The sequence below is a fragment of the Hippocampus zosterae genome, chromosome 20 (assembly GCF_025434085.1).
Source record: "Hippocampus zosterae strain Florida chromosome 20, ASM2543408v3, whole genome shotgun sequence".
Classification (NCBI taxonomy): domain Eukaryota; kingdom Metazoa; phylum Chordata; class Actinopteri; order Syngnathiformes; family Syngnathidae; genus Hippocampus; species Hippocampus zosterae.
The window spans coordinates 3,008,830-3,032,629 of NC_067470.1; the positions used below are offsets into that span (position 1 = coordinate 3,008,830).

General features: G+C 44.5%; 3 protein-coding genes across 7 annotated transcripts; 2 read left to right on the forward strand and 1 right to left on the reverse strand.

Moving 5' to 3' along the window:
* The first annotated feature begins 1,734 nt into the window (after nt 1-1,734).
* On the forward strand, nt 1,735-5,484 carry tyms (thymidylate synthetase). Its single transcript, XM_052054980.1, has 6 exons — nt 1,735-2,056; nt 2,501-2,574; nt 3,323-3,497; nt 3,740-3,841; nt 4,527-4,774; nt 4,870-5,484. The coding sequence occupies exons 1-6, from the start codon at nt 1,861-1,863 to the stop codon at nt 5,005-5,007; spliced, it is 933 nt and encodes a 310-aa protein (XP_051910940.1). The 5' UTR covers nt 1,735-1,860; the 3' UTR covers nt 5,008-5,484.
* A 284-nt stretch (nt 5,485-5,768) lies between these two features.
* On the reverse strand, nt 5,769-16,073 carry LOC127593482 (tyrosine-protein kinase Yes). Of its 2 annotated transcripts, none has more exons than XM_052054978.1 (12): nt 15,710-16,073; nt 11,957-12,254; nt 11,332-11,431; nt 11,122-11,220; nt 10,698-10,801; nt 10,464-10,613; nt 10,183-10,338; nt 9,004-9,183; nt 8,427-8,503; nt 8,082-8,235; nt 7,737-7,868; nt 5,769-6,999 (listed from the first exon to the last, which is right to left on the reverse strand). In XM_052054978.1, the coding sequence occupies exons 2-12, from the start codon at nt 12,243-12,245 to the stop codon at nt 6,791-6,793; spliced, it is 1,650 nt and encodes a 549-aa protein (XP_051910938.1). In that variant the 5' UTR covers nt 12,246-12,254; nt 15,710-16,073; the 3' UTR covers nt 5,769-6,790. The 2 variants fall into 2 exon arrangements, with proteins under 2 accessions (XP_051910938.1, XP_051910939.1); XM_052054979.1 differs by having other exon boundaries at nt 11,957-12,257.
* LOC127593484 (glucagon family neuropeptides-like) lies at nt 6,889-22,440 on the forward strand. 4 transcript variants are annotated; one of them, XM_052054982.1, is made up of 9 exons: nt 6,889-7,033; nt 7,133-7,253; nt 18,105-18,464; nt 18,576-18,680; nt 19,465-19,602; nt 19,984-20,088; nt 20,327-20,461; nt 20,802-20,910; nt 22,014-22,440. In XM_052054982.1, exons 3-9 carry the CDS (start codon nt 18,331-18,333, stop codon nt 22,020-22,022), a joined length of 735 nt encoding a protein of 244 aa, XP_051910942.1. In that variant the 5' UTR covers nt 6,889-7,033; nt 7,133-7,253; nt 18,105-18,330; the 3' UTR covers nt 22,023-22,440. The 4 variants fall into 4 exon arrangements, 3 of the variants coding, with proteins under 3 accessions (XP_051910942.1, XP_051910941.1, XP_051910943.1); XR_007960413.1 differs by having other exon boundaries at nt 20,327-20,910; XM_052054981.1 differs by having other exon boundaries at nt 20,802-22,440.
* Nucleotides 22,441-23,800: the final 1,360 nt, after the last annotated feature.

Here is a 23,800-nt window from a genome sequence, read left to right on the forward strand (position 1 = left end):
TTTTACACATTTCATTTTCCCTTGGCTTTCTTTGACACGAGTGTTTGATGAGTTCCAAACTAAAAAAAAAATTTCATCTTACAAAAAAAGTGTGCAGTTAAATATTCTACAAAGCGCTTTGTTACTGCTGCACCTGTTGTGAAAGTGTAACTTTGAGCAATTGCACAATTGCATCAATATCAGACGTCAAATACCACAGCTTCACGTGCAAACATCTGTTGTTCCCTTTTGTCCCAATGGCCCCTCATCTATCAAGACGACACTGCAAAGAATGTCTGAATCTCTGAAGAACATCATTGTGACAACCACTTAACGTCACAGTGCTGCGGACGTGTGTCGGCGATCAAAGCGCAACAAGGAACTGGGCCTGGTGATGATTATAGCTCTTTAATACAAGAAAGTCTTATAAGATAAGAACAAAGATAAAGATGAGCATGCCAGCTGTTAAAGGCATAGAAATGCAGTACATACAATACAATACAATACATGCTGATTTATATAGCGCTTTCACAACAGCGGCAGCTGTAACAAAGCGCTAGAACCACAAAGTTCTCCTCTACACTACCACTGCACCAAATATGGATGACTTCCATGCAAAATCTATATCATAATGGTCTGAGGCTTTGCCTCATTTGTAAAAAAAAAAAGATGTTGGAAGTTGCAGAAAAGATGCGACGTGTTGAAAGTGAAAAAGAAAAAAAAATATATATATATATATATATACATATATATATATATATATATATATTGATTACTGCAACACGATTGATGGTCCTTAAGTAGTGAAACCCTCACCAATTTTTAAGGTGCCCCGGGGTTAAATTGAAGATTCGGGGTGTCAAATTCATTTTATGACTGTGAAATCGTATGAATGTATAATCACCTCCTCCTATTATTACATATGCAGGACACAATTAATGGATAGCTAGTTTTGAAATCAAAAGTCAAGGATAGTAATTTGTTCAACTGTTCAAGTTACTGTAGTAATGTAACAATAAAATGTTTGCAGTATATCAACATTATTATTTGTTACATATGACAATTTGACATTTTGATACAGATTTTAGCAAGCATGATGGAAGTTGACCTGCTTGATTTGCCACATAAAATGATCTGGTGGACCAGATCTGGACCCCGGGCCTTGAGTTTGAAACTATTGGAGATAAATATGAAAACCAGCGTCTTCACTCATGCAAAACTGTGGACAACATTGCTATCTACAGGCAAAAATGCACAATTGCAGTATTTTAAATTGGAACGCAAAACTAAATTAACGAGAGGCAAATTCAGCGTCGTCAGATAGGTTTCGTTTTGTATTGGCTTTGAATGAATGTAGTTTGCGGAAGGGTGACATATGGTATTAGCTTGGGTGAAAACGATGACGACGAACACGATTTACTTACCTAACATTTCAATCTAATGGCCATTGATTCCTGAAAGTGAAAATGCTGTCTTTGTATTGACCACATGGTGTCAGTAGAAGACGGCGGAACTTAGAGTGTCATGCAAGTTTTTGAAAAACTATTTTATGTGACACACGTAAAACGTTGCTTTTAAGAACCCAAAATCAGTGTTATTATCAAATAAAATAAGATTGTAATTATGTTTAACAAGTAAAGTCGTCACTTACCACTTGTTTTAACCTTCCATTGTCGCTGCTGGATTTGTATAAAGTTCTTTAAAAAAAAAAAAAAGCCCAGCCCCAATGTTAGTTCTCGCGATACTTCCCCAATAACAAGGAAGTGCTTCTCGTTCTATTATTGGCTGGTATTTGAGATTTGCATTCACGTCTGAAATTTTGGCGCACGAACACAAGTGACATTCGTGAAAATTTTTTTAAATTTCTAATATTCGTATACAATGGAACAGCAGACCGAGGAACACGGCCCTAAGACGCCGGAGGAGATAAAAAAGACCTCGCTGGGTTTGTTTTGCGATGAGCGCGGCTATCTGAACCAGGTGGCGTTCATCCTGGAGCACGGCCGCAGGAAGGGAGACCGCACCGGGACCGGCGTCATCTCTGTGTTCGGCACCCAGGCCCGATACAGCCTTCGCGGTAAGCCTCGCAAGAAGGCAAGCCATTCATTCAACTCTTGATTCGGCCTGGCGAAAAAATGCTACCACTTAGTGCTACTTTTTTGGAGTTAAGACACTCATTTTCCATTTCAAATATCTCATGGCGCACCACAAAGTAATTATGAGTAATGATGAAATATTTATGTCCTCGTCTGAGTGTGGGGCCGTCTAGCTTCGTTGTATGGCCACAGTGCCAAGGCCCCAACCACTGGTCCGCGGGCAACTCGCCCCCCGGCTGCACAGAGAGACAGACGAAAACCCCTCAATAATTTTAAGGGCAGAGCACATACATTCGTCCTCCACCTCCGCGTCGATTACCTTCCAAAGGGCAATATAAATTCAAAGCAATATGGAGTAAATGAAGCCCTTGTACAAGGTAGCTCGCGTGCATGTAACTAAGTCGTGTCCCTCTTTTGCTTTGTAGATCAATTTCCTCTGCTGACAACCAAGAAAGTATTTTGGAAAGGAATCCTTGAAGAATTGCTTTGGTTTATCAAGGTTCGTCAATTGAGGGCATGTACGGTATTTATTGTTTAAGGCTGGGTGGCCATGACAAGTCTAAAATGCTCAGAGTTGTATTTTTTTCCATGGAATGGTAACCTTGGGTGAGTAATTGCTGCCCCACGGCCAAAATGTTGAGAAATGTTGTCTATATTAATTGTTGAAATTCTACATTTACCACAAATTATGACCTCAAAACACTTCAATATCATTTCAAATTGATCTTACAAGTTTAGCCATTTCAAGATAAATTATTTCCACGTGATTTGTATTTTGGAACAAACTAAATGCAATGGCACAAGGACCATAGTGTGAATGTCGCCACGATACAACCTGTAAAAACACAAATTACCTGTGCTCTGTCCGAGGATGTTTTTGACTCCATGATACTTTGATGCAGTAGTTTAAATGCATATTTGGCAAAAGGCTCTTTGGGGACTTTGTGTACTGTACTGTTAATGACCTTTACTGCCAATCCGGACCTTTCTCTCCATCATCAAGCTTGCCACCCAGCAACTTTTTTGCTGTCTATCATGGCGCCTTACAAGGAGGCAAAAGAAGAAGAACCAAAATTAAATAATCAGATAAGTGCACATAGATGTTATTTTCATCCACTTATTTTAAGTGCGTTTTACAGAAAAAAAAATGTCAGTCCACAGAGCAGTGAGAGTTACACAAATCGTGTTTTCATCTGATTTCATAGTTCAATATCAACCGCGGGATAGTTGGTGTTTTGTGTCACCAGGGGTCGACGAATTCCAAGGAGCTGTCGGAGAAAGGCGTGAAGATTTGGGATGCTAACGGCTCGCGCAGCTTCCTGGACAAGTGCGGCTTCACCGAGCGTGAGGAAGGCGACCTGGGTCCCGTGTATGGCTTCCAGTGGCGCCACTTTGGCGCAGAGTACACCGACATGCACACCGGTACCACTGTCATAATTTCTTTGTAGGTTCCTACCCATTTTATGCATGAGTTGTTTGCACTTCTGCCTCGCAGTTCTCAGGTCTGGGGTTTGACTCTGGGCTCTTCCTGCATGGAGTTGGCATTTTCTCTGGTCATCCAGACGCTATTTAAATGACACCTGAAACGAAATAGAAAAATGAAATTTATTGTGACTTTTGAGATATCTTCTGCGACAATCATTTTGGATTATTTCGTCCCTCAGATTACACAGGGCAAGGCGTTGACCAGCTACAGCAAGTCATCAACACCATTAAGAGCAATCCAGATGACAGGCGCATCATCATGTGCGCGTGGAACCCTAAAGGTGCAGACAAATGCAACAAGTACACACAAGGGCAGGGGCGGGCAAACTTTTTGGCTCGGGGGGCCGCATTGACTTTTAAAATTTGACAGAAGGGCCAGGTCAGCACGAGCTATGGTACATAAAAAAAAAAAACACTGCATTTGTTGACAGTCCATATCAAACATCAACAGAATAAAAGCATCAAAGAATTGTATTAATATACGTTTTAAAATGACAACAGTGTTGTTGATGACCTATTTTAGCTTGTGCATTGCTACAGATGGGTTATGATCAGACCAGTAGAAGTAGAGCGATACAGAGGTCCTAGGTGGTCAAAAAGACCCCCCCCTCCTCCTCCCTGTTCTGCAACTTCAAGTCAATGCACCACCTAGCGGTGAAATTGCACGTCAGTACAAGTCCAATTGAAATGAATGCAATCATTCACATCGAACCTTAATTGTGGACCAACCTTCGGCGGGCCGGATTAAAAAGACCAACGGTCCGGATTCGGCCCGCGGGCCGTAGTTTACCCACCTCTGCACAAGGGCATCAATTTTTTCATGTTATAGGAGTTAACATTTATTATTAATTATTTTTAATTTGTAAAAACAAAAAAAAACCCGGGATGCTGTCTGTTCACATTCAACATGTGCGACTTTTAGTAGCTGGCTCTCATTTAATGCCTTTTCATTTTGTCATTTGCCAGACCTGCCTCTGATGGCATTGCCTCCCTGCCATGCCCTGTGCCAGTTCTACGTGTGCGACGGCGAGCTGTCCTGCCAGCTGTACCAGCGCTCTGGCGATATGGGCCTGGGCGTGCCTTTCAACATCGCCAGCTACGCTCTCCTCACGTACATGATCGCGCACATCACGGGACTCCAGCCGGGCGACTTTGTCCACACGTTGGGCGACGCGCACATCTACCTCAACCACGTGGAACCGTTGAAAGTGCAGGTTAGCAGACCTCAGCCAAGGCCAAACAATCTCACGTGTGCCTGAATTCTCCTAATTAATATTTGGGGACTATTTTGCTCTCGCTTGTTTGGCAGCTGCAGCGGGAGATCCGCCCCTTCCCCAAAATGAAGATCCTGCGAAAAGTGGAGCGCATTGACGATTTCCGCGCAGACGACTTCGAGATTTTGGACTACAACCCGCACCCAGCCATCAAGATGGAGATGGCCGTGTGAGGCCTGTTGCTATATATATTTTTTTGTTGTACTCATAAAATATCAAAAAGTGTTACAAAAAAATCTCAAACTACAAAGAGACGGACGGTATGTTCATGCTGACACAAACGAGGAAGACTTCTACTACAACTCAGTAAGTTGTTGTTGTGTTTTTATGCCCTGCAGTATTATGTGGGGAGGAAATTGGTGAGGTTGTTGTTATTCTGAAAATTATATTAAACACAGTTTGGGACTCGGGCCGCAAACAAAAAAACCCAAAACATTTAATTAGTGGATTAATTCCGAAGGGTCTCCAGAGACCCAATTGTCTGTGCACAAGCTATTAAAACGCCAATTTCCATAAAATGTCTTCTTGAAAGACACGTTTGGGGGCAGGGGGAAGCATTTAACGTTCCTTTGTACTCATGTTTAAAAATAGATTGCATCTTGAAAATGTTATTTTATTTAAATAAAGAATGTGCGGTGGACTTTAATTTTCATATGCGTCTTCTTCTTAACGCCTTTGAAAGCAAGTAGCGTCTATATATAGAAACCAGCCAATGGGACTCACCATACATGTAAGTCCATTTCCTTGTTTATGCGCTGAATTTTGACTTGAGAAATACCGGTACATTCCTGTTTGATGTTTTTCGGTTTTTCAAAGTATTTGAAACCGCTTTTGCCACCTTAATAGTAAACATTTTAAATCGTACTGCAGTCATCCATTTTTTTGTTCCATTACTTCTAGGTGGCAGTATTAAGCAGACCAGAACCAGGTCGTTGTCAAGTCATCCTTTTATTGTACAAATCCCCTAGGTGAGTTTTCCCCATTCATCACTATCAGTTAGTTTATATGTATAAAAAAAAAAGTGTCCCCGTCATATACAAAGCGTAATAATGTTATTCCTATGAGGGCAATGGGTACATAAACGCGTTATTGTATATTGCTGTGCTGCTTTGACGTACATACTGTAGATAGCTCAGTGCTTCAGTCACATTTCTACACAGGTTTAGTTCGCACTCCTGCCAGAATATACAGGATATATATGTAAGTCACACAAATCAATGCAAAAGATGCAATCGTGAGCATGTCTTGACATAAACGCATGGATTTGAAAGGCCTTCGAATGTAGGGCTGTTTTTTTTTTTTTTCTTTTCTTTGAAAGCAACCAACCTGATATGGATAACGCATTCGGACAGAAGGCCGTCGATCCGCGGCGGGACTCTCCGTTGCAGCTTTATTCATAATTAATGCTTTCAATGCATAATTTACACACCTCCCTTGTAAAACACGCCGGGGAATTGAGCGATAGCGTCTCTTTAGGCTGACATAACTTCCAACACCACACGGACACTTAAGTAGGTACACCCGCACAATGTCATCATTTTTGAATTGATTCGTCTTTAATTCAATGGTGAAAGTTAGAGAGAGGGTTTCCATGCCGCAACTATTATATACAGGCGCATCTCAATAAATAAAAATAGTGTGGCAAAGTATTTCATTAGTTTGATTCAAAGAGTGAAATCTTTTATTTTGATGAAAAGGGCAGCACGCTAGGCGACTGGTTAGCACGGCCGCCTCACAGTGCAGAGGTGCCGGGTTCAATTCCGGCTCTGGAATATTTCTACGTTGTTGTGTTTGTGAAAGGCAACATTTTGGTTATAACTCTTGTATTGAATCGTTTAAGATTGCCCGGGTGTACCTATTGATGTGACCAGAAGAGACGATTGCTGAGTGTATTATGCAACTTGACGCCCAGGTTAACAGCTGCCCCCGCCCCACCCCCCGCACACACGTGGTGAGCTATAGGTTCTCCCCAGGCTGGTACTGGGGCTCCGTGGCAGTGAAATAGTCCTCCAGAAAAGACTGGATATACTCGAAGGTGGGCCGCTCGTCGGCCTCCTTCTTCCAGCACAGCTTCATCATATCGTGCAGCGACTCGGGGCAGCCCTGCGGGCACGGCATGCGGTAGCCGCGCTCCACCTGCTCCAGAACTTCGCGGTTCACCATGCCTGCAAGAAAACGAGCCAGCCAGTCACTCGAGTGGTGAGTTGAGCAAAACATTATTCGTTTTGCTTCTCATTTAAATAATGACAATTAATTTGAAATTAAATTAAATAATTGGCCTTTGTGGTGCTCGTTCAGGTTGTGCCTGTCTGGACTATGTAAGGCAGACACTGATTATTGAACTGTCTCAGCTCCTCTCAGCTCATCGGTGCGGCACTAATATGAGTCGTTCTTCGCAGAAGACAAAGAAGATGTGACTGTGAGTACTGTTATATTGTCTTTCTTCATGTGTTGCTGGACTGTTTGTTCCATCTGTTGCTTAAAGAGTTATAGCATCGCAATACAGATGCTATTTAGCGTTAGCATTAATCGAGCAGACTGAAAACCTAAGCTATGTGGTTGTTTTTAATACATAGGATATCATATACATGAAGTATCTAAGGCTATATATGTAGTACATGCAAATACCTTTTGAATATCTGCGTCATAAAATGATTCATGGATGCTTCGGACACAAACACTGCAGTCTCGACACAACATACACACCCTTGGGGTAATATGAGTGTGACAGATGGTTAGAAGCAAGAGCAATGGTCAATCGTCCACCAGATGGGCTCATCTGTGTGCATGTGCATCCATCTTTGCGAGTGTGTAAAAGTGTATGTGTCCTTGTGCGTTTTGACAGAAAAAATTAGGCACCGCTGTATGTATGTCGTTGTTTTGGGGCGGGGGCGGTTCTCACCCGGGTAGGGTACTCGGCCTTTGGTGACAAGCTCGGTGATCAAGATGCCAAAGGACCACACGTCCGACTTGATGGTAAAGCGTCCATAAAGCGCCGCCTCCGGTGCCGTCCACTTGATGGGGAATTTGGCTCCTGGACGCAACATAACAGACATTAGCTCCACTGGAGAGCGGCCAAGCGTCCTCTTCTAGAGCCTCCTTTCTGTTCTGCCCTTTCACTTTCCTCTAAAGAGTAAACTGGAAGTTCATTCATATTAAAAGTAGCAAAAAAAGTGGGAAATGCCATCACAAAATGTTTATTATTCGTGGTACATTTCAGAGAGCAAATGCATCTATCTCCCCCTACCTTGCCTCGCAGTGTACTCGTTGTCCTCTATCAACCTGGCCAGACCGAAGTCTGCGATCTTGCACACCAGGTTGTCGCCCACCAGGATGTTGGCGGCGCGCAGGTCCCGGTGGATGTAGTTCATCCTCTCGATGAACGCCATGCCGTCGGCGATCTTAGAAAAACGAAATCAACAATGACTCTTGAAAAGAGAATTCTGGAAGGGGTCATGTCACGAGAGTAGCCCTCGCTTGCCTCAGTTGTCACGGCAACGGAAGCCTTCAGAGAACTGCCCCGAAAAGCCCAATTGTGACAACATGACTCCTTTCAATTAGAATCTTCATTTGAGTAATTATTTTAGCTCACCTGTGCAGCCATGTCCACCAGCAGGGGAAGCTTCAGGAACTTTCCGTCGCCTTCTTTGAGGAAGTCCAGCAAGCTGCCTGTTCAAGAAAAATAAAATACTAAAACGGCATGCATACAAATCTATTGGCATGTAATAAATGGTCAATGAAGCTCACTTAATTGTCACAACCTATGAGCAAAATTATTAATCAGAGCGGAATATCACCATGTCGTAAACCGCACATGAAACCATGCAAGCCCCGCCCCCAACCCTAAACAAAACCACAGCAGCTCTGTTTGCCTTTTCTGAGCAAATTGAATTAAAGCCTCCATGAATATGTTTTATGTCCTTGGCATTGCTGATATGCTTATAAAAAAAGAGAGAGAGAGAGAGAGAGAAATGAAAAGCAGAGTGGGTGGCTTGACTTCTTGGACATGGCAGGCCCGGCTTGCGTTTATAAATAGAGCAGGAGGGAAAATGCAATCATGTCCTCTCCACTCTCGCGGGATATCACTTGAGCTCCCCAGTCTCAACGGATGCAGAGCCCCCTCCCCAACAGGCGACATGAGATTACAAATTCGCACGCGTTTGCGTTACCTTTGGCCATGTACTCGGTGACGATGTAGATGGGCTCCTCGGAGACGACGGCGTAGAGCGGCACCAGTTTGTCGTGTCGCAGCTTCTTCATGATCTGAGCCTCCTGCAGGAAGGCCTCAGGCGACATGGTGCCCGGCTTCAGCGTCTTGATAGCCACTTTGGTGGTGCCGTTCCACGTGCCTGGTGAGGGGAAGACAACGGCGTTCAGTGTTGGCGCTCCTCGCAGTGACATTGTGCCTTCTTTGCAGAAACGTTCCTAGTAAAGTCCAAAAAAAAGGATGGTGTCCTGAGTAGGGCTGTACGATAAATCGACTTGTAATCGCAATTCCAATTTTGGGAGCCGTGATTTAATGAACCTGACAGACGGCCGTTTCTACATTTCAATTGCGCAACCAGTCGTCAGCCAACTGCCAGAGGGTGACGCATAATCAAGTCTTCATTAAGATAGGCGTGTGATGTTACAAAAAAAAAAAATAATAATTAAGAGTCGATTTATTTATTTATTCAGGCCTCGGTCAATTTTTCATTCGCAAGTATTCTTACTTGAGGATCCATAAATTTCGTGTCGCGTTAAACTCTTCTCCTACGTTGTTTAAAATTAGATGTTTTCACTAACTGGATGACTAACTGTGGTCAGAGTATTAAAGCAAAATAATAATAATGACGATGAACATTTTGGCCGTGCCCCTGAGTTGATTTCATCTCCAGAGATGAAAAGGCAACAAACAGAGGAAGCCACTGCAGGAAATGGACAGAAATAGATACAAGCATCTACTCCATTTAGCCACTAAAACATCGATATTTCCTCACACATTTTTTTTTTTACCTCTGTCAAGGACCTTTTTCATTGTATTGGACACTAGTATAGTGTACCGTTTCACGTAGGTGACACGGGTGTAGCGGACTCCAGTATTCACATCCGGTCCAAAATAATTCGACAAATACTCGTGTCGGTGTTCCCAATATTCTGGGATAATTGAATCAGCGATGTTCAAACACCACTCCGACGTTCGTGGAACTCCGGTGTAGTGGTTCTGATGGCCGACTCCCGTGGACGAGGGAACTTACTGATGGAGTAGAAACAATGCGCGCCGCTTCACTAGTTTGAACAACACTGGTGTAGTGGTTGACGCTGCTCATGTTGGTTTGGAGTTTCTGGTGGTCCATGTTCAAACGTACCCATCCAGACCTCTCCGAAGCAGCCCTGGCCCAGTTTGAGCTCCAGTCTGAGGGACTCTCGGGGGATCTCCCATGCGTCCTTGGCGAGACCTTGCGTCTGAGGTTTGACCGTGGGGCAAACGGTGGTGAGCTTGTGGCAGAGGCCGTCGGCATGCTCTGAAATATCGGATGAGGGAACCTCCGTCATTATTACGCACGCGTGCATTTAATACAGTCCACTGGGATTACCTCTGAGCTAAGGGGCTACGTGTCTCATTACATTTCTGACTTTCATGACTTACCCATGTAGTGTTTGACAAGTTTCTGCAAGGTGTCAAACTGCGCTCGCGTGGTGATGTAGTACCCTCCGCTGTCCAGCTTGCGGATCTTGTAGTGCTTCACGTTGTCGCCCCTGCTTTCGTCCCAGTCACGGATAGAGAGAGAGAAAGCACCTGGACAGCGAGACCAGCGGGTTACAATTCACTTGGAAAACATGTCGGCGGGTAGCAGAAAGTGGACCGTGAAGTCGTCGTCACCTTTGGTGGTTTCGCTTTCTCGCGCCAGGAAGGTCCCTCGATGATTCCCTGGATTCAGAAGTAACCTCTCTGCGTCCTTCCGGCCCATTTTACCAAAGTACCACCTGGGAAGACCGACAAGAAGTAACCAAATAATTTCAGCCAGGTGATTAAGGTGGAGAAATGAGCTTTTGAACTGAAACATTTTGCGGCCAACTGGTAGTTTCGGAGAAATGCTGGCGTAGTGATTTACATTGCCTATTCCGGAGTGGAGGCCCGTTGATGCAACATGAACCCATTGCACCAGCGTTTCTCAAACTTTTTTCCAGACTGGTCTTGTGATTTACACGGCTTAAATCTGGCATTGGGCTTACCCACAAACTTATTGACTCCATAGCGAATCGATGGATGGTGTCGTGTGTCACTCACGTGGCGTCTTACTTACTCTTCAGCCTGTATGGAGTCCGCAGGGGCGACGTAATTGCTGGGGATGTAACCTTTCTTCCCGCTGGTGATGGAACGAGCTTCCCACCAGTCTCCTTCCCTGCGGAGGGAATCGGCTGTCAATCAAGCGTTACACTTTCGCTCAGGTGGCCGCACGTCTGTTTGTAGTTGTTATGGGAGGGCGGGGGGGGGGGGGGGGGCACAAGCGTACGTATTGTTAATGATCTGGAAGCGATCGCCTTTCTTGAACGACAGGTCGTCTGACGTTCTGGCTTCGTAGTCGTACAGCGCCACGAAGAAGGTCACGCCACCTGGAACGCACGAACGGCAGATAGATGACAAAAGTATTGAGACGCGCGGCCTCAATCATTTCGTAACGATAGCGCCCCGTCGAAGAGCTCGCTGACAACGTTCGTCCGTCATCCTGTTATCTCCCGGAGACGAGCAAACATGTCCTTTGGGGATCATATCATCCGACGCGGAGGAGGATTACCGACTAAATTCCACCAAAACAAGAGGCTTGCGCGCTCTGATAGCCGAGTCGCACGTCATTCTCACAATAATTACGGCTTGACGATGGGAGCGTGAGCGCCACCGATGCTAGTGAATTTGTGGGAGCACAAAGTAATGTGTTAGCGCTGTGAGTGAGAACAAATGAAGCATCGGCTCCCTTTGAATACATTTCTACATTTTGGAGGGTTTCTACTCGAATAAAACTACATCTGGTTGTGTCAGTTGATGCGCTCACTTCACGGCAATGACACATCTAGGAAAATTCGTCTCACCCGTATCTCAAACCGCCAGTGTGCTTGATTTTTATTTATTTTTTAACCTACTTGGGACAGAACCAGAGAAGGAGTTGGACACGGGGCCTGTGAAGGACGACGCCCCTCCGAAAGGGGTCATCCCGGTTGAAGATCCGCCGAAGGGCGTGAAGGCAGAGTTGAAATTGCCGGCGCAGGAGGAGGCGGAGGGTGCTAGACTGGGCTGGAGCTGGGTGGGATCGGGCCCGTAGTGGCCCACGTGGGGTGGTGCCGCGGCAGCGTTGGGCTCGGACAGCGAAGGGTTCTCCGGGCCGTACTTGATGGCGGGGCCTTTGTCCTCTTTACTCTCGACGCAGCCCATCGCGGTGCCCTGCTGTGACAGACACAACAGCTCGTAACGGCAAAGGATTAAAGCACAGCCTTCGTGACACGCAGGGCCCCGAAGCTGTCGCAATATGTCCATAAAATCAAATGTCATGCGTGTCCTAACATTATCTCCCAAATCACTCTTGTTGTCGCTAAGACGATAAGCCGTGTAGCAACTGGGACATATGGGTAATAAATCCCTTTTGAACCAGTTCCGCCACCGACTGCTGAGAAAGGATGCATACTTCAAAAATGCTACAATGCTCTCAATCTTTCTCCCCAAGTCATTAGCAATTTACTAGACAATTTCAATCATTATTTGATAATCGAATTTTGGAGTGTCAACTGCATAGAAAAGCATGTCACCATGCCATGATTCTCTTTTTACTTTTTACACTTACTTTCTATATTGCACAGAGACTAGAAACGCTGCTTGACCATGAATAAAATAGTATTCCTAAAAGATGACATCACTTCAGACAATTTCAGCCGACGTTGCATAGTGGTCACTTGTTGCCAGGTAGAACTCATCAGCTAATGAAGAAGGTGGCATATCACACTGACAGCTGTTTCATGTCCTGAAAGGGACATAGCTCAATGAGAGGGAGGCCCTTTTGAAAATATCAAACTGCAGCAAGCGTTAAACATTGCAGTCTGTTTCTTGCTGTGGTCGCCTCCAAGAACCAGTGCCCGACCGCACTGTGAGCTTGAAAACATCAGACTGGCTTTCATTTCGCCTTCTGGCATTAGTGGCGTAAAGAAAGTCTAGAAGGGTAAGGGGAATGAGGCGGGGGGGCTGGGGTTTGCTCGGATTGATTCGCCGAGCATGGCCGCCGAGGGTTAATTGGCAGGCGGCACGCTGTTGATTCCGAGATCAATGTGACGTGCGAAGGGGGATATTTGCCAAGTGGTGGTTTCGGGGAGAGGCGCGAGGGGGAGTTCACGGGGTTCTCGCAGCTGTACTGCAAAGGAAACCATAAGAATCAAGATCCCCCCCCCCCCCCCCACAAAAAAAACCCCCAGTTGATTCTGCAGGTCGGGCCGATTATCGTTAAAATGTGCCAACATCACCAGATGGAACGAGAAGGAAGATCACCAGAATGGAGGATTTGCTTTAAGAGGATCATCATTTTAAAAAAAATGAAAAAAATAAAAAGAAGCTGAGCTCCTATTCTTCATGACACAATGAGTTTCAATCCGATGACCCATTTTTTGGGGGGGCAACCCAACAGTCAGACTACATAACTATCAAATTGAGAATTTCAAGTCCCAAAAGAAGACATTGAATAATCATGAATCCAAATTACATCGTGTGGCCATATGCAAGGAGGCGCGAGTGCATAAAGTGATGTTCGCAAAATTACCGCATAAGTCGTTTCACTCTGACGCTTCTACCTTTTGAGTTCCTTTGCGCTGAGCTTCAGGTTCAGTCATTCGGCAAATTTGTGATAATGACAAAAGCCATCTTTAAAAATCCAGCGGATTGCATCAAAGTGCATTAATAAGCCGGGGAACCACAAGGAAAACCCACCTCGCTCTAATTATTATTGGAACGCATTCCCATTACCGACAACATCACTTTAGCCCGAGGGAAGGCGACCTACTACCCTGCTTTGCATGCAAACGCCCAACAAAAGACACAATAGTAGCTGAGGAAGGTGAGGAGTTGATGAAAAAGGAAGTCTTTGTGTAATCAAACGCAATAAAATGGTACTGTACATGTTAGCTCCTTCCTTTATTTGGATGTTGTATTGTATTAGCGGTAATACGGATACGTGTCAGTTCAAAATGAGGTCACCTCCAATCTGTAGCATGAATGTCGCTTCTCTCAGAATGTTGAGAGGGCTACGCTACACCCTCTATACCCCGCTGAAATGCAGAAGCTAACTTTCCCAAAAGTAAATAGTAGCACCACTCAAGTAAAAGTACATCATTGGCCAAAAGCTAATTGACGCTGCTAATTTTGCCAGCCTGGGGAGCCGTTCCCTTCCAAGCAGTTTCGGTTGTGGCTGTTTGATTGCTCCCTTTTGTGTTTTAGTCCTCAAGATGAAACTTTGTTGAAGAGAAAGCGGGAAGACATCTGCAAAAAACAAAACAAAACAAAACAAAACAATGTCCCACCTGCCATGCTAGCATGCTACATTCATGCTCATACATGTGAATGATTGATGGCAAAGTACCAGCATTGAAGGCCGCTAACTTAGCGGTTGGTATTTGTTCCAGTAAGTGTTGCTCTCATAAGTTAGCAGTTTTTTCGTGTCTTTTTATCAGCTGACGCTCTCAGGGTAGCCTTTTGCTGGCCAACAGATAATGTGTCGTCGCAGCCCCTTACGCCGCATTATTTGTTGCATTTTTTTATTTTACACAAATGGTTGTGTGTGAAATAGTGACTTCCTGTCATGTTCCTTATTCGGCAGCAGGTGGCACGCGTACACTTCTGCCGCCTGCACACCTGCTGCCTTATTTGCCAGTGATTGCACCTACTAAATGTAGGCGCTCCGGCGGTCGACCCATTGCCGGAGTATTACGTGCCGTGCCACTGCTGTTGCCCGTATTACACAAATTATTGTTCGATACCATTCGCGGTTAGCTACATTTTCGTCGTCCCAAGGGAATCTTTATATTATCGTGCGTGAACTAGTATTTGTGTTAACATACGTTCCTTGCCATTTTTTGCAAGTGTTTTCTGTTGTTTATTAGGCGGGATTTTTGTTTGTGATAAATATTATTGTTTTTACAAAGTCCTTGTGGTGTCTGCTATTTCAGTGATCCGCTTGTTTTCGTTTTCTCCGTTACGTACGAAGCAGTCCCCTTTTCCAGGTCGAATCCGTGCACAACTTTCATTGTTCACCAAAGCATTGCTTGTAAAAATTCAGATTTGTTTTGTTTTGAATGACACGACCCCAGAGTGACCCTATATCAACAAATTCCGTTATATATATTTAGGGAGACAAGGTTGCGCCTTAGGTTTCTGCGTAATAAAGTATGAGACCAGTGTTACTCGTGTACAACTGATGTAAATGCTTACTTGCTGATGATTTAGGCCGATGACATGATTTAATCAGCAGGCCAATTAATCGATTGGGCCCTACTATGTCCGTCTGTCTGTCTGTCTGGATAAACGCTGCAGTTAGACTGGCATTTGTTTCGGGTCTATGCAAGAAACAGGGAAGCCCTGTCAGGATATTGGCTTCAAGTGTTTCTTGACTTGTACACTAAAGCACTCAGAAATTGGCAACCCCCCTCATAAATATATATTTTTGGGCCCCGAGCCACGTTTTGGGAATCCCATATTGAGTGTAGCATTGCATTGGATTGTCCCAAATGCTTTTAGATGAATGATGAATTCAAGATGTGTACATGTCCTAATACTTAAGTCACGTGCTGCATACTGATGACTTCTTTGTTGATGCCAGGCCCACCCTCACGTGACAAAGACCACTTTGCGTTTGTCCTTACCTTCCTTTTCGTGGCTCTTTGCGCCGCTTTTCTTCTTGTCCGTTAGTCACCCAAATGGAAAAAGGAGGGGGAAAAAAGAGCTATTCCAAGCGGAAGCGATCCGCCTTCATCGTGCGTGCGTGCACCACTGCTGTTAAGTAGAAAGCAATGTGCTGATGAGGTGCAAGCATGCTTCGGCAGCTCAAGTCAGCTCGTGCTGGCGTCCGCTTTGGACGCTGACGCCCTGACGCGGCTCGGCAGCAGCATGTCCCAACTTACGCAGGCCTCTTTAGGCGAGCAGAGGCGCCGACGTGATGGCTGAGATTTATAGCCGGGCCCGCTCTGCTGCTGCTGCTGCTGCTGCTGGAGGGAGGACAACATGCACAATGAAGGAGGAGGAGCACACGCACACTTGCGCGCGCACACACACACAAAAAAGACGCGGACAGAGGGAGGGAGGACACAAGACGCCCGTTGACATAAATGGGGCGTTGGCGACCTCCGATGGAGGTTCGCTGACAGCACAACTACGAGAAATGAGCCTCGTGCCAGTTTGAATGAGTAGGAAAAAATAGTTGATGAAGTGAAAAATGTGATTCCTCACTTTTCCTAAACAGCCACGGCGGAACTCGGACGCAGCTCTCTTTTGGAGCGATGATCAAACCGGCTGCTTTATTCCTGTGCAGAGTTGCACGAATATAATGTGCTTTATTGATGCCAGCAAGCAACAAGCGCAAAGAACGTCTTTTTGCGCATTGTATACGTTTGATCACCCCCTCCCTCCTACCGGTATTTCCAACCTGAGCCCGTTTTCAGAGACAATCTCAAATGGCATAACTGGCCTAATCATGAGCCGATTTGAACATTCCGAGGCACGAGGCTTCAATGAAGACTCCAAAGAGCGGCAGCTTTGGCGACTTCTATAAAAAGCGTCGCTGCTAAAATTAGAATTCTGAAATCATTACTTCCATACGACAGATTTATTTTCGCTCCCGTGAACCAAGTAAATAATCGTCATTTTACTGGACGACATTGCTCATTGATTGTGATTTGACTTGTGATTTCGTTAATAAAAGCGATCATGCTCGCTTTTGATTGACATTTTCATGTGAAAATATGTTTATTAATGCACACTGAGCGCTCTCAGTTCGTACAGTATCTTGGGAGACGATATGTGGATGTGAATAGACCTGCAGGTGTGCCTCAAGTTTTGGGCCGTGCAGTGCACCGTCCTCTTCAAGCCACTTGGGGGCAGTGCTTCTCCAGAATTAATTTTTCCACTTCACTGCGGTATTGCAAAAAGTCGCGGTTCGTTTATCGCGGCTTTGGTGCATCGCGGATTTTTTTCAAACATATTCATAATTTTTTTTGGGGGGGGGGTCCGCAAACGGCCCGCGAGAAGCAGTGAAAGTCAGCAAAACAACAGCGAGTCACATAGAGCAACATATACAGTACATGTACTGTATATGTTCTTTTTAAATTATGTATGTTAATTGGTCGCTACTTCACGGATTTTCGTTTATCGTGGGTGTTTTTGGTCCCCATTAATGGCGATAAACGTTTTAAATTACTGTATTCATTTAAATCTGGAATTTTACGTTTATTGTTTGCATCTAGTCATGTTCCAAAACGCCAACACTTGTGTGGGGGAGGTATTTATATATACCATTTTTTTTAATGATTAAGTGCCAATATAATTCTCACTTAGCTCCCACAGAGTAACTTATATATTGGTAGCATTATGTAACTTATGATCTAAGCCTTTGTAGTAAACTCCTCCCAACGAATGACGTAACCACTTTTGCGCAGATAAAATCATTTTAATAATTCATTCACGTATGAAGTGTGTTTGCTGGTGTAAGAAATGAAGCTTGCGTTTTGACATCTTAGGAAATCATTCTACCAATATTATTAATTTATTAACGTGTGGAACTCATGCGGTTGCTATGAAGCCTTTTGTCCTGAGCGTGACGCAAGAAGTGGGCCGACACCATTTGCCAAAGTCACTGGCTTCGAGCAATAAATTTGAACTCGTTATTATTGTCGATGATTTTCCTCATTCAAGTTCAGGGCATTGTGAAGGGGCTCAGAAGTAACTTGCATTGAATTGCCAGGAAATTGATGAATTTATCTTTAGATGGCCTCTAATTTTAAATTGGTCATTGTTGAGAAAGGGAAGGTGCTTTGCAGCATTATATTACATAAAATAAGGCGTCATGGAAAAAAAACAAAATCTCAAAATTAGAGAAAAGAAAAAACAACCCCAGAACATCCTTCTCAACTATTACATAAAAACACATCTCTCCAGCAAGGCCACACAAACTCTACAGCGTGTGAATGATTAATAACCATATTATTATTATCCTTCAAAGATTTGATGACTCACATCCTAACCTGGAAGTGTTTTGCATTTCAGCACTCTTCTTATTAGCCCCCATCCAAACAAATGGGGGGGCGCTGTACCGAAACGGGCCGGCTGGACGGAAGGATGGACGAACACCAGTGGGACCTGATGACGTGGGCACCTCCCTCCCATCCCGCCCTTCCACCTTCGCGACTAGTGAAGGCTGCATAAAAAAGCAGGCAGAAGCAAGAGCAGAGGAAGACACACGCACACTCCCAAAAAGTTCCCTGGAACGCAAATGTTGGGAGGAGGACACGGCGACGCTACGGAGGACACGAGACACCCACAACCAGAAGAAGAAAAGGAGGAGGACGAGGAAAGAGGAAGAGGCGCTTGCATCCCACTCCCTCGTGCACAGGGGCTCTTCCAACGGTAAGCAGAAAAAGAGACGCACTTTTTTTTTTTCTTTTTCTTCTTTTTTCCAAGCTGGGACAGCTGAGAAAAAGTCTGCTTGATCGTGTGTCACTGCTTTGCTCTTTGCAGCAAAATGTCCAGCAAAGCCACGCTTGCCTTGCTCATCTACGGCATCTTCATGCAGCACAGTGCCGGCAGCGGATCGCAACTGGGGCTCGCCTTTCCGCATGTCACGTACGTGGAAAACACTTTGACTCGTTGTTACTATTTATGATTCATCCTTACATGTATTTTGATTTTGTGTATGTGTTGATAAATAGGTGTTTTCATTTTCGTCTGTATGTTATTACTTTAATGTGTTCATGTATTTTTTTTTCCATTTTATTTTGACCAATGTTACTTCCAGCAGGCAATTACCGTAAACAATCCCCCAAGTTTCATTTATCTTCACTTTTAGATGTGCCCCTTTTTTGCCTTTCGAAATAGTTATTTTTAAATCCTATGTTTTTTTTGTTTGCTTGTTTCCACGAGTCATTTATATTTAAAATCCCCCCCCCTCAAAAAAAAACCCACCCAATTCCACCTGTTTTTGACATTTTAAATTATATTATTTTACTTTGTTGCTTGTCACACGTATCTTGTAATTTTCACTCTATTTCTAATTTAATTTTTGCAGCTTCCTTCGTTTTTTTTTTTTCATTCATCTTGAATTGAATGTCTTTTTCTATGCGTGATGTCATTGGGCAGCAAATCCATACTAAATGGCCACCAAACATCCACCAGGGACAGGCAGCGACAGTAATGGGATTTATATTCGCATGCATGCCCGACCACTGAATGGCTAGCCCACCGATCGGAAGGGCGGGGGAAACAAACATCCTTTTTCATACATAATCCCATTTTCATATTTGCATAGGCAGGTGTCCCTAATAGAGTGGGCACTCGTGTAACCAAGCGAAAAGATGGATTTGAGTTTTAATTGTGAATGTTTTTTTTTCTGTCCTGCTGCTGTTTGCAGGCTTGAGGGTGAATTGTACGACGAAGACGGGAACTCGCTGCCGCCATTGGATTACGATGGCCAGGAGGTGCGAAGTCCATCCATGGGGACGCAAGACCATGACGTCTACTCCCCGTTCTACCCGCCGCCTGACAAGAGGTATGCACCATTAGCACTTGCCAACAGATGCGTTGTTTGAGTCTGTAGCCGGGTGATTTATTTATCGTATAATTTTTTTGTTTGTTTTTCGGGATCGTAGTTTTATTTCATTATTCAGTTTTAAATTTGTATTCGACATTATGTTAAAGGACATTATCCCATTTTAGTTTTTCCATTTTTCTTTTATTTTTTTATTACAAATGGAGAAATATTACGAAATTCGATTGACAAGATATCAAATTTTGGCAATAAAAATATATGCATCATTTTTGAAGGTCAGGGGGTGTATTTCCAATCATAAGGGAAATATGAAAAAGAAAGTTACGTTCAAGGCCTGCCGTAATTGTCATTTTTCTTGTATTGTGTGTGCGTGGCATCCAGGACGGAACGGCACGCAGATGGCATGTTCAACAAAGCGTACAGGAAAGCGTTGGGTCAGTTGTCGGCCAGGAAATATCTCCATTCGCTCATGGCCAAGCGGATCGGGTACGACAGCCGCGTGCGTTTGTGTTACTTTGCACTTGTACTCTCCACTTGTAGCATGTGTGTGTGTGTGTGTGTGTGTGTGTGTGTGTCGTGTCACAATGTGCCATCATGCTGCTCAATCTGTCCTCTCATTAATATCCTCTCTCAACAGTGTCGTCTGTCTGTCAGATGTTTCTTAATTAATTCTTTTCTCTCTCTCTCTCTCTCTCTCTCTCTCTCCGCATGTGTTCCGACGTAGCGGCGGCAGGGTGATGGAGGACAACGGCGAGCCGCTGTCCAAGCGCCACTCGGACGGCATCTTCACGGACAGCTACAGCCGCTACCGCAAGCAGATGGCGGTCAAGAAGTACCTGGCCGCCGTGTTGGGCAAAAGGTACAGACAGAGAGTTCGGAACAACAAAGGACACCGGCTGGTTTACTTGTAGCATCGCCCCAGGCCCCCTTTCGCCCCACTCGCGACAACATAAACATGTCAAGCGCTTTTTGTGTTTCTTTTTGTCTGAAGGAAGCCATGAAAAGGAATATTTTGATAACAATAATGTTTTATTGATTACTTGAAAAGCACTTGGGCACGAGTGTGTGACTTACTTCCAGTGGTTTTGTTTTGGTTTGTCTGTTAAATGTTTGCAAGCGGGGGAATGAATGCTTTAAAAGACAATCACCGTAACCGCTGTCTATGACATTAAGCTGCTGTAGTTGTGTCGTCCACACAGACTTGAAGACATAGATTTGAGCGGCGTCGACTTTGACGCCCTCCTGGACGGGGAGGACTTTGAGGCTTTTTGGGGGGACTGGCTCAAACTGCTCCCCCCGAAATACCTGGTGAGTCATTTTTTTGGAGGGGAAGGTGGGGCTTTTGCTCTTGTGCCCCCCTCCCTTGTCACCTCGTACTCTGTCCTTTCCTGAAATGTCTTCATCCATCCTAAATCTAAGGATCTTTTGAGTACCTTTGTGGGTCTTTGGGTCCTTCTCTCCTTCCGCAAGTGAGCTTAAGCCTTCCACTGTTGTTAAGAGCCAATCTTGTTTGTCTGTGGAAACAAAACAAAACAAAAAAAAGTTCTTGTGGGTTTCAACATGTCTCTCTCTCTGACCATATAAGAAGTATCTGTCTGCTGATACTGACAGTTTTTAATTTGATTCTTTTTCAACTGTAACTGTAGTCGCACTCCTGTCTCATCTCTGACGTCACTATTTCAAAACTACTGATGTAGTTCCACTCCAGTTCTGTAGGAGGCTGTAAGGTAAATCACTAAGCATTTAACATTACTCCAAACAGAAAACTTGATTTACAGATGCATCTCCTGCATTTGGTGGGGCCCTCACTGCCCCGATGCAAGCAGACCTAAACGTGCAAAAGTGAAAATCTGCACCTTGAAGCAGATTTGCTTCAAATTCCATTTTTTTTTCTTTGCACCCCGTACCAGTTGTTCTTTAAAGCGTCTCAATGATCTTTTTCGTTCGACTGAACTAATTATTGACTTAGCCAAAACCAAAAGACGATACTTGTTACATGGTTGTTCCTCGAGAGAGACACATGACCTTCTGGTTCCGCTTCTGTGCTTCCTTTTCTCATCTTTTGTTCCCAACAACTGTGTTTAATAAAAGGAAAAAAGTCAAGAAATTGAAATGCATGATTAAAATGAGTTTAAAAAAATGCACTGACTCACTGCAACCAACAAATGCATACACACACACACACACACACACACACACACACACATCTGGCATGTCCTGTCTGCGTCGTCACATGAATGTTGAACGGCCGACTGAGAGGCTTTTAATGTCCAGCTTGACATTTTGACTTGACTTTTATGATCGTGTACAAAGACAAACTGTGAAGGAAAAGCAGCGAGATAAAGTGGAAATGTTCTGCTGGGATATTCTTTTTTTTCTGTTTTTGTTGACTGCTGTGCACTCTCCTCCAGGCTTTGTGACGCAGGAAGCAGTTTTAGCGGCTGCACGCTACCTTGCATCAATTTTTTTTAATTTTTATTAAATGGCCCTGAATGACAGATGGCCATTTAAGAGGCCCTACAATGCTGCACATCATCAGTTCACATTTCAAGCCCACACTCCATCCAGCCTCGTCAACCCATTTATTTTTTTTGCCTGATTGCCCTTCAGACATCATTTTTCTCCCTCTCTCCTTTTTTTTTTGGTGTTTGTTTTCAAGTGGAGGCAAGGAAAATGTCCCACGTGTACGATACGAGCCAATAGCCTTACGAAGATGACACTCAAAAGATATATTGACACTTACTTGCAAAACGTGATTATTCTGATCGTTATTATTCGACGAGCTGGTTAAGTGTTGTACAATTTTGTTGGAATAAATTTTTGTAAAGAACAAAACAATGCGCTGATCTTTGATCCTTTTATTTGATTGTGCAACGCTGTTGCGCTCAAGTGAAGGGGGTTAAGTCCTAATGTCTGTTTTCCACTGTTCTGTGAGTGACGTCCCCCTCAAATCTGCACACGCTTCCAGTTGGGGACCCCACAATTTAAACCTCCCATCAACAACGTTGGCACCACCCAAAAATGATTGCGAAAAAATTTTACACTTATGCAAGAAAACCATCACGGTCGCACACAATCTCGGTTCAACGGAGAGGCTGCAGTTGAAGGTTGATAATGTCATCACGGCATACGCAGACGACTCCAGTTCAAAATCTTCACATGAAAATGAACGTGGCCATGTCCCTTATATAAATTTCCAAATAATTTTGACAAACAAACCAACGGCATTTAAAATAGAACTTCTCGCCCTTGCTTTTGTTCCACAATTACTCAAATTTTGTGATCCACCGACGAGCCACACGCTGCGTCACCGTGAGCCTCGATTGCAAGCGGCAGCTCGTTCCGGTAGGTGATCAAATCAACAATGAGCTGATCGAAGATGTCATCTTAGTGGTGATGTGGGAGGTCCGAGGGGGGGGTCCCCGCACACCCGTGGAGACCCCGAGACACGACCCCTCCACCTGGGTGAGCCTTGCAATGCCATTTAAACAAACGACCGCCCACCTACGAGTGACATCTTGTTCCCCCTGAAGTGTCCGCCCCAATTACATATCCTGACAGTTTAAAAAAACAAAAAAAAAAACAAAAGCCCTGGCGACTCAGACAAGCTTTGATTGGGTGGGCTGTGCCCGACTCGATCCCACGCCCTCTCCTCCCTCGTAACCCAATCAGCCAACATTGCCTAGCAACCATTCTCCAGTATGATGCGACGACCAAAGATTACGTTGGATAGATTTCGGTCGGGTGGCTTCCTGTCTAGGCGGCCTTCAGTGAGATGTCGTCTTACGCACTATAAGGTGATTAAAGCAATTTGTTTTGTTTTGCCGCAGCTGCCTTCAATCTCCTCACAGATGAAAATCACCATAACCAGCATTGAAACACAAAGACTAAGTGGGCATTCACACGTTTGTGTTTGGGCCGCATGAACCAGACCAGGGTTCGTTTCCCACTCTGGTCCCGACCTTTTTAGTAAAGTAGGTGTGAAAACCCACAAATGAATCCTCAGCCCTTCTCCTGGATGAAAAATAGTCTCCTTGGATATATTCATTCATTCATCTTCCGAGCCGCTTGATCCTCACTAGGGTCGCGGGGGGTGCTGGAGCCTATCCCAGCTGTCTTCGGGCAGTAGGCGGGGGACACCCTGAATCGGTTGCCAGCCAATCGCAGGGCACACATAGACGAACAACCATCCACGCTC

Coding starts and splice junctions, on each gene's coding strand:
- LOC127593482 (XM_052054978.1), bottom strand. CDS start 12,245: ATGGGCTGCGTCGAGAGTAAAGAGGACAAAGGCCCCGCCATCAAGTAC. Junction 10,339..10,463: donor ACTTGTCAAACACTACATGG/GTAAGTCATGAA, acceptor CCGATATTTCAG/AGCATGCCGACGGCCTCTGC. Junction 7,869..8,081: donor CGAGTACACTGCGAGGCAAG/GTAGGGGGAGAT, acceptor TGTTGCGTCCAG/GAGCCAAATTCCCCATCAAG.
- LOC127593484 (XM_052054981.1), top strand. CDS start 18,331: ATGTTGGGAGGAGGACACGGCGACGCTACGGAGGACACGAGACACCCA. Junction 18,681..19,464: donor CTCGCCTTTCCGCATGTCAC/GTACGTGGAAAA, acceptor TGCTGTTTGCAG/GCTTGAGGGTGAATTGTACG. Junction 20,462..20,801: donor GCCGCCGTGTTGGGCAAAAG/GTACAGACAGAG, acceptor TCGTCCACACAG/ACTTGAAGACATAGATTTGA.
- tyms (XM_052054980.1), top strand. CDS start 1,861: ATGGAACAGCAGACCGAGGAACACGGCCCTAAGACGCCGGAGGAGATA. Junction 2,575..3,322: donor AATTGCTTTGGTTTATCAAG/GTTCGTCAATTG, acceptor TTGTGTCACCAG/GGGTCGACGAATTCCAAGGA. Junction 4,775..4,869: donor TGGAACCGTTGAAAGTGCAG/GTTAGCAGACCT, acceptor CTTGTTTGGCAG/CTGCAGCGGGAGATCCGCCC.